At 38.7% G+C, this 9,991-nt stretch overlaps 1 protein-coding gene across 1 annotated transcript; it reads right to left on the reverse strand.

Moving 5' to 3' along the window:
* Positions 1–5,534: 5,534 nt before the first annotated feature.
* LOC103432987 (uncharacterized) lies at positions 5,535–9,290 on the reverse strand. The gene is made up of 4 exons (XM_008371205.4): positions 7,631–9,290; positions 6,666–6,812; positions 6,442–6,558; positions 5,535–6,330 (listed from the first exon to the last, which is right to left on the reverse strand). Exons 1-4 carry the CDS (start codon positions 9,170–9,172, stop codon positions 5,722–5,724), a joined length of 2,415 nt encoding a protein of 804 aa, XP_008369427.3. The 5' UTR covers positions 9,173–9,290; the 3' UTR covers positions 5,535–5,721.
* Between the last annotated feature and the right edge of the window lie 701 nt (positions 9,291–9,991).

The following is a 9,991-nucleotide window of genomic DNA, read 5'->3' on the forward strand; positions in this document are numbered from 1 at the left end:
TGTCAATCAGTTTTTGACTTTTTTGCATCCTTTTAAATTGTTTTTGTCACATCCCGGCCTAGGTCCACCACATCCCGGGCCCGTTCCACCACCGTAGCACTATATTGTCCGCTTTGGGCTTACCATTCCCTCACGGTTTTGTTTTTGGGAACTCACGAGCAACTTCCTAGTGGGTCACCCATCCTGCGATTTTAATTGTATTCACCATTAAAGAAATGATGGAAATAGTTTTAGTTCCTTCTCGTAACGCGACAGTTGAAATCTCAATGACAAGATTTATATTAACGGGGGGTGAATGTCATACCCTGAAAATTTAAATATATGAATTATATATTCATAATTATGAAATGTGGAGAAAATCGGAAATGAATCGATTTATGGTTATGAAGAAATTAATTGAGAACTTCTAAGTTTTGGTTTTCGGAAATTATTAAAATTTAAGTATTTTTATGATTGAGATTTTATCTTAGTTTTGAGAATTTATATTAAGTTATTTGAGTTTAGTTTTAAATTAAACTAGTTACGAGGTTTAAAGTTTGGACCTTAATTATTTAAAATACGTAGACCTTTCGAGGTCAAAATTTATATTTTTGAATAGAGCTCGACCTCACGAACGCGTAGGTGCAAACCGTTCGTGAAACGGAGTTAGAACGAATAAGTTATTAACGTTTAAAGTCAGGGATAAATTGGTAATTTTAAACATGTATAGAAGGCTTTAGAAAATCTGGAGCCATGTGACATGCCACATGTGTGGTTGAGGTGAAAGGAAGAAACAAAAATGGACGGTTGAGATTGAAAGAAAAGCATAGAAAGGAGAGAAGGGGGAAGGAATCAAGGGAGGAGGGCCAATAGGGGTAGAGAGAAAGGAGAGGAAAGGAGAGAGGGGAGAAGTAGGGAATCCTTCGACCTGGTTATACTTACGACCCGACCCGGTCGGATCTTTTGATTCCGGCCACCTTAGACGACGGGAAGGGTGCCAAATTGATCCTACTCTGTAATATGCAAGGTCCTTGCATTCTTGTTGGTATGAATGATGATATGCATTGTGGTTGCATGATTTCACAATTTTTGTGAATAAAGTGGCATGCATGTGATATATATATATATATGTGTGTGTGTGTGTGTGTGTGTGTGAGATACATATATGATTGGCCTCGTGTTGTGGTGCAATTTCCATGGTGATTATGAAATTTCTATAGTAGAAATTATTATTAGCATTGCTATTGCATTATCCTCCAAGTTCTTTGTATAATGAGGAAGTTATATGGTGTATATATATATATACATACATATCTACATTGTGAATTATCCTGAAATGAAGTGGCTTGGATTGTTATTGTGTAATGCACTAGGAAAATTTAAATTCAAAGATGATGGTGAAGGGGTGACAAGTAGGTGGAAAGGTTGTATTGTACCTGGACAATTGAAAATTTAAATTGGGCACAATGACTCGTGGATGTGAATTGGGCACAATGACCCGTGGATATGTGAATTGGGCGAAAAGGCCCATGGATGTGAAATTGGGCGGAAAAAGGCCTGTAGATGTGGAATTGAAAAAAAAACAAAAAACAAAAAAGAAGAGAAAAAGAAAAGAAAAGGAAGTGTGTTGTGGATTGGTCAGGTATATTACAATCTTTTTCAGCCTACTAGTCACTGTTGGAGATAAAAGAAAATGGTGGTGAAATCATTATGTTGACAAATGGTATCAGAGCCAATCCCTGGTCGGAAGTGTGTTGACAAGGACGACGGGCCCCTAAGGGGGGTGGATTGTAACATCCCACATCGCCCATGGGAGTGATCCTTAAATGTATATTCTTATCCCTACCTAGCACGAGGCCTTTTGGAAGCTCATTGGCTTCGAGTTCCGTAGGAACTCCGAAGTTAAGCAAGAATGAGGCCAGAGCACTCTCAGGATGCGTGACCCACTGGGAAGTTGCTCGTGAGTTCTCAAAAACAAAACCGTGAGGGAATGGTAAGCCCAAAGCGGACAATATCATGCTACGGTGGTGGAACGGGCCCGGGATGTGGTGGACCTGGGCCGGGATGTGACAATTTTTCTCTCTATTTTTTCATATAAGATAGATAGGTGCACGTGATTAAAAAACAAAACAAGGCCTCTCGCATGTGTGCCCCTAATTTCAGCTAATCTTGATGATTCGTAATAGGTAACAACTTTAATAACAATAACCTTTCCATATAAATTTCTCACTGATCAATTAACTATTTTTATTGATTTTTAATTTTCTCACAATTTTTTTTTTTGGTAGATTGACAATGAAAATTTGAAGCATCAATCATTGGTTGGAGATTGCAAAGATGATGCCAACATGTACACTTTTTTTTTTTTTTTTTTTTTAAAAAGAGTGAACGTGTAGACTTTATGTGTGTTCTGAATAGTGTAAATATTGTTATGTAGGCTTTATATTTTGACATTTAAGTTGTTTTGTATTTTTCTACTAATACTTATGTTTTTATCTACTCTTTTTTTATTTACATCTACATCTTATAGTTCATGGACTTGAGGTGGGAAATTGTATTTAAAATCCTATATTGTTTGACAATTGCATGAATAACATACAAACTATTAAAGTAAAACCAAAAAACATGACAAATTTTCAGAACATGCATGATATAAAAAAGGTCTATCTCTTGCAGAATACATAAAAATATATCTTGACAACTACAACAAAAAACAACTGACGCTAGACATTGTTACAGGCGCGTACCGCCCGTGATTAAAAAAAGGCCTCTCACACGTGATGAGATCCTATTTATTTTCAATAATCACTTAAGAAATATAAGAATATCTAAAGCAACAAATCTTTGAAGCGCGTAACGCCGTGATGCAAAAATGCCTCTCGCATGCGCATGCGAAGAGGCTAATAATAATAAAAAAAAAAAAACAATGCAAATGAAAATGAAAAATATTAAAAAGCAATAATAATAATAATGAGAACAATGCAAATGAAAATGAAAAATATTAAACGAGCAAGAATTTACTAACAGATGGATGATAGAGGCTTGTAAGGTTGCAATATCCTTATAGACAGAAATTTGGCCTCTCTACACTTGTGTGGTAGTTCTTGTAGGCTTCTGTCACCAGGATTCAACTATCACAATCAAAGTCCTTGCACTAGGGCATTGATTCTATCGAACGTACTGAGTGTTTCTCTCCAAAATATTAATGTTATATGAAAAGTGGGTTGTGAAGGAGTTGATTTTCTGAAGGGAATGGGTTGGTAAATTTATGGACTTGTTCACTCCTTTTGGATAAGAATGAACAACTGTCTTTCACAGTTGTGTCGTTTGATTGATAATTGATCATTTTAGTTGCAACGTTCGATTTGAATTCAAACTCATAGTTATCTATATATGTAACATCCCACATCATCCAGGGGTGTGGATCCTGTAAGCCTTATATGTATATTCTTATCTCTACCTAGCATGAGACCTTTTGGGAGCTCACTGGCTTCGGGTTCCGTAGGAACTTCGAAGTTAAGCAATGCCCCCACCACATCCCGGGCTCGACTCCGCCGTAGCACGATATTGTCCGCTTTGGGCCCCTACCACGCCCTCACGATTTTGTTTCTGAGAACTCACACGAGAACTTCCCAGGGGGTCACCCATCCTGGGATTGCTCTCGCGCGATCCTTTCCCTTTAATTCAAAATGTAATCTAACGACTTAAAGGAATGTCAAAATGTTTGTCAAAATGTTTGTCCCTTGATCCTATCCCTATATATATAAGGATTGTATTAATTCTGAGACCCCAAGACCCGAACCCTTATCTTAATTGCTCTAAGGGGTGTGCTATCCACACACCTCTTTTTACTTCTCACACACCCCTTGTTACTTTTTGTCCATTGATCTTCTTTAATTCATCATATCCAACGGTTGAAAACTAAAAAGGTGTGGAAGAAGTAAAAATGGATGTGTGGATATCACACCCCTTGCTCTAATTATGGGCTACATCCTAATCCATATCAAAATCTTTTAATCTATACTTGATTTAATATGCTAAGTCTAATGGTGTAAGACTTATGATTTAAATCTGCAAAAATCAATCCACCAATGCAGATTAAAATAAACTCATTGTTTTTTCCATTCAAAACCACAACGATATAGGCCAATACGCCTCAGGTAAACCAGCAAACACAAAGTGTTCCATTTTGGTTAAAAAATTTGAAACAAACTCGTAGAAAGGCAATGTGTTATCTTGAATACGCTTGCAGGCCTCGGCTCCTTCTTGGATTCAACAAGAATACTATTATTACGATCTATATGTACTATCGTATGTACCATCTTTCTAATAAAGATGGAATTCACATGTGTTAATGGACCATATCTCTATTATAAAAATAGTATAAATAAATGGTATGTGTAGCACTACTCTATATTCAATCATTAGTTTAAGCCTCTTTGGGGTCAAAACGGGTAAAGAAAGTTACAATTTGGGGTCTAAAGATTACAGATTAATCGAATGTGTTTTTAAATGCATCAACTTCACATGGTGCTAATTTGCAAGAATTAGTCACTTCAACAGTCATTTATGGTTGCTAGGCCTAGAAACTCTGTAGCAGCCGGCTGTCTTGTTTCGACTTGGGGTCGGTGGCAACCCTCTTCCTGTTCTCCTAACCTTAATTTTGTTTTTCGCTTTAGTATTTCAGTTTATAAGTGCCTCCTTGGTGAGATTATTTGTGAGTATCTCCTATTGATTATTTTAATTTTGTGTTCATGTGTATCGGGTTCTCCTACGTGTACTTTGTTGTTTCTAGTGGTTTCGCTCATTGTGTTAAACACAAGATTCATGCTCGTATGGTGTTTATGGACCTAGTTGGTTCCTTTCCAGTTCCTCTACAGAGTCAATACTGCCTCATTGTTAAAGAATGTCCTCATGTTCATTATAATGCGGTTTTTGTGCATAGGAATTCTCAAGTTCCAAAACACAAAAGTGACTCTTCCTCCTGGAGTGAAGTTCATTTCGCTTTCGAATGTCATCTCAATCTTTTAAATTTGGGTGTAAATGCTTTCAAAACTTTGATGTTTTTCTTTGGTCATTTCAGGCACACGTCACCCTCAAATACACCAATACCGTGGCAACTTCATTTGGATTCAGATTTTAATTCAAAGGAAAACTAATGAAAATGGCTTGAAAACTGGGTTTTAACGATAAGGACAAAATAAAAGGTAAAATAAATAGTACCATGATTGACTTTTTAATGTAAAAATATGATTTTTCGTTAAAGTGAACAGTACCGTTGACTTTTCGTTAAAATTCCCTTTATTCAAAGCCTTAGTTGAAGTTTATCCCGAACATCACATTTCCGTTCTACTATTAACTTAATTTGCACCTTAGTCCGGATTCATAGTTTCACTTAAGGGCGAAACCGTTTTTTCAAAAGCACAACATAGCAATAAGACACTCATGTTATAACCCCTGAAATGAGAAAAAACATTTGCCTCTACCATTCTAGAGCTCTGAGCTCCTGATGCAAAATTAACAAAATCAAAACTGCTAATAAAAAAAAGTGCACATAGGACAAAAACCCCTGTTCCTTTATCCCTTTCTATACACCTTTTTCCTTTGTTTTTTACTGGAAATTCTCCCTCGCACTTTTTTCTCACGAGTGAACAAGTACTAATCGAGATTTAATTAAATCTCAACCGTTAATGTGCAGGTAAGCAAAGCTCTGTTTTCAACATCCTTGTTCTAACCCCTAATCTACACCCTTTGGTACATTCCAAAAGCTTTCTTCAATATAGTATACACAGCAGACAAAAGCAAAACCATTACAACCTTCTTTGACGCCAACATCCTCAGATTCACCCTCAATCCATGTTTCCTCATTAGCTTCACCACTGCCACTCCCAACATCACAAGCCAAGAACCTACTGCACCCAACACTGCCTTCATCGTATCCGTCAGTCCAAAGACATTGCCCACAACATCGCTTGACACTTCCACATATGAAGGGTCTGCTTGGCTGCTCTCCGACTGGTTTAGTCCAAGACGCTCATTTATCCAACCAGAAAACTCAACAAGTAATCTTGCCATCCAAGCAACCTCATCATCGGAGATGGGGCGCTTCATCCAGTCACCCTTGTATTTGACATCAGCCAGAGTGTGGTTGCCAACTCTCCTGGGCTTGAATATTTCATCCCGGGGTTGCGGAGGCTGTTTTGGTTCAGGAGAAAATGACAGTACCTTTACAGTATGCCCACCAAATAGACAGCTCACCTGAGCTTTCAAAGAGTCTATGCACTGAAGGTTGTGCGCACCATTATCACCAGAAACAGCTAGCAACTCAGCTTCTGCGCGTAATATGAACAACTGCAATCACAAAATCGCGAAAATTGGATGAGATCTTGTCATGTAAACAGATGTATTTAATTTAGTAAACATACACAAATAGAGAACAATAAAAATAATAATAATATATACCTGAAGCAACTGTTGCCCGCCATCTTCACCATCACTGAACAATCGTAAATCTTTATTCCAATTCTCATGCAAGAAAGACCCATCTGCATCACTCTCAGATAAGCCATCCTCCCAGTCCTAGGGATACCAATAGATCATACACAGAAAATCAGTCAAACACTAATTCAAACAGTTAGGCAATCAAAATTCTAATGCAACACATTAGATGAGAGAAGTAAACCTACCTGGAGCTGTTCGCGAATTGGAGTAACAAATCTACACAAGCTATTAAGCATCGATTTTCCTGATCCTGCTTGTTTGGAATGAAAAGCAGTATCCACCATCTTTATAAGATCCTTGAGTTCTTTGGATGATGTCAATATAGTTAGGATCTGTACAGAAATGAAGAATAATCAGAAACAAAAATATTCTTCATATTTATTTTTGACAGATAAAAGATTAGTAATGCATAGGAAGTTGGCCAAGGATCTGTACGAATTATCATCAAATTATTCTCAATTAAGTTTTAACATATAGTACTAGTTTTCAGTAAACATATTGATATGACCAAAATTTCCTCTTACTGAAGTTTTAATATCCCGAACTCTGAACAATGCACACTGTATGATCTTCAATTCTCAAGAATCACAACTTTGTTCGTATGAGGAATGCATCTCGACAGGCCAAAGCTCAATAAAACCCTAATAAAGACCTAGCCAAGTTGGAAAGTTTGAAATTCCAATAGAAATGAACAAAAGTTTGATATGAGTAATTTTATTTAGATGAGAATTTGCAAGTCATAAACTTGAGGGACCTCCATTTAAGTCATCAGCACTCATCACTTCCATACTTCCAACTATAAAGCGTAGAAAAAAAATAAATCGCCATCGTTAAACACCTAATCGGTCACTAAAATTAGGATTCATAGTCAGAAGACTTAGAGCTCAACAAATTGGTCCTGGTACCGACAGAGGTTACAGTCCACTGAAAATCATCAGATATTCCTCCAGCCTAGTGGTGGAAACATAATACTGTTCTAGACTTATGATTAATGAGCTTATCATGTAACTACATTCATCCAAAGCAACCAGACAGTTTAAATTCAAGATTGAGCACAACAATACGACTCTGGAATCATAATCACCAGGAGAAGAAACTCAATCTTAACAGAGGTAGCTGGATTAGAAAGAGAAATGATTAAGAATCTGACCTTCAATACCATCTGGACAATTATTTCTGGATCAGTGTGAAGAAACTTGTGGGCAAACCCAACGAAATGCATAACCAAGGAACTGTAATACAAGTAGTTGGCCAGCACATAACCCTGCCAAGAAGATGTAAAGCAACGGTCTTGAGGCTGCGAGCTATCCTTTCTCCCATTCTTAGTTGATCCGTCAAAAACAGCATCAAGATCTGAAAAGTCATCCAAACTAATATCCCAAGGTTCAATATAGGTAATCCAAACCGAAAACACCTCTGATATATTTTTAATCGAAGCCCCCACTGGACAAAACAAGAACGTCCTCAATATAAACCGGTACAGCGGCCTCTGTATCAACAAGTTCCAAGATCCGATACCTGGTGAAACCGCCACTACATCCCTCAACTTGAAGGCATCAAATGAACCCGGCACTCTCCACCTCGGACTCCCATAGTTTTCCATATTCTCATTTCCATCTCTATGCACGACCAAACCCAAATTCAAGTACTTCACAAACAACTTCACCACCTCTCCTAACCCGGGGGTTGGTGGGGTCTCGCCCAAAACTGATCGGAATGGGAATGAAACCCCAGATGACTTACACAGATTAACAGGTAGCGGTGAAAAATCATTATCAACCAACCAAAAGTTCACCAAAGCATTAACAAAAAACTCTGCCTGAGCTATGACCGAGCTATCATATCCCGATGAGTACTGCAAAAGCGAACTACGCTGTGGCAGTTGCTGATTCAAATCAGTTACACCAACAAAAGAACGAAGATATGCATACAAAAGCCTAATATATAAGTTGCATTCAATTTTAACCTCCGCCCCGCGACTAGTGCTTGAAAAACCAGAAATTGATGAAACCCAATTCTCAAATTTAAACCTTTTGTTCCTTTTTATAGAAACAAAATCACAATTTTCGCCATTTCCCCGACAAACAGGGTAATAAGCGAACCAAAACATGTAATATTCAAAGACATTGAGCTGAAGTTGATAGAAATTGGGTTTAATTGAGTCTTCCTTAACCCTATTTTTGAAAATTGGGGCTAAATCGGATAATACCCGGCTATCATTTTCCGAGGAGAGCATGAATCGGACCCATTCCGGCAACCGTTCAATAGGGAACACGTATTTGACGAGGGAGAGGCGATCAACGGCGGATATTGCGTTGAAGAGGAGGCTGTTGGGGGCGAGGAGGGCGAAGAGCCTGTTGGCTAAATCTACGTCGTTGGACGCGAGGACGGTATCAATCCAGCCGTTGGGTGAGGAGGAAGGGGAGGAGGGCGAGGGTTGTTGCTGTGAAGCTGGTTGTGGCGGAGGCGGCGGTGATGACGTTGCATCCTCGAAGCCGAAGAGCTTGCAGATGAGGGTTGGGAAAGTGAGGGAGAAGAAGTGGCGGGATTGGTCGGGTGAGAGGGAGTGCAGGAAAGACTCGATGGAGGTGCAGGTGGAGGAGATCTGGTGCGGAGCCGAGGAGGCGAGGATGGTGCAGGCGAGGTCTTGGGATTTGGAATGGGAATCGACGGCGTACGAGTGCGGGAGCATGGTAAGGTTTGGAGGGTTTGGCTTTTTTCAATGGCCGCTAGGGTTTTTGCTGGGGAAGAGAGAGAGAGAGAGAGAGAGAGAGAGAGAGAGAGGTTTAGAAAGTTTTCAAATGAGAGGAGGAAAGGGATAGCTGTGGCGCGTTTTCATGGGGGAATGGAGGGAGGGGGTACGTGGCGCTAAATTCAGAGTCTATGAGTGTGACGTGGAAGTGGAAGCGGAAGTGGTTTTGGGAAAGGGATCCAGGGTCCTAATCCATCAAATTAGAAAATCCGTACCATTGAAATTTAATTCAACAGCCACAAATAGAGGGTCATTTTAAAAGTTATAATAACTTTCAACCGTTTGATCAAATTTCAATGGTACAGATTCCCTGATTTGATGGATTAGAAGGAAGGGATCCAGAGATGATCCTTTCTGTGGTTTTGGGGTCCACTCAAATGCTTCGGTTCATTACAAAACATTTTTCTTTTTCTTTTTGTTTAAAGATAGGGGTGGGCACGATGTGGTTCGGTGCAGTTCCACCCCTAAATCGGACCGAAACCGGTGTTGTTTTGCTTAAATTTATTACTAGAACTGTACGATTCGGTCTGCATTGGTTCTAATTCGGTTGTTGCCAGTTTACAGTTCTAAATACTAAATTATTTGAACACCAAATCATCATGCATTCAAAAACATCTTCTAAAAATGATTATATAAAGTTGCATACAACACATATCCTGTTTAATGCAAATGTCTTTGGATCTATGGCACCAAGTCAACAAAAAAAGACAATTCAAAGAAATGCATTGGTCAGTCAACTTTAGTTTTCTATGTTGCATC

Source organism: Malus domestica, chromosome 06, assembly GCF_042453785.1.
Source record: "Malus domestica chromosome 06, GDT2T_hap1".
NCBI classification, from domain to species: domain Eukaryota; kingdom Viridiplantae; phylum Streptophyta; class Magnoliopsida; order Rosales; family Rosaceae; genus Malus; species Malus domestica.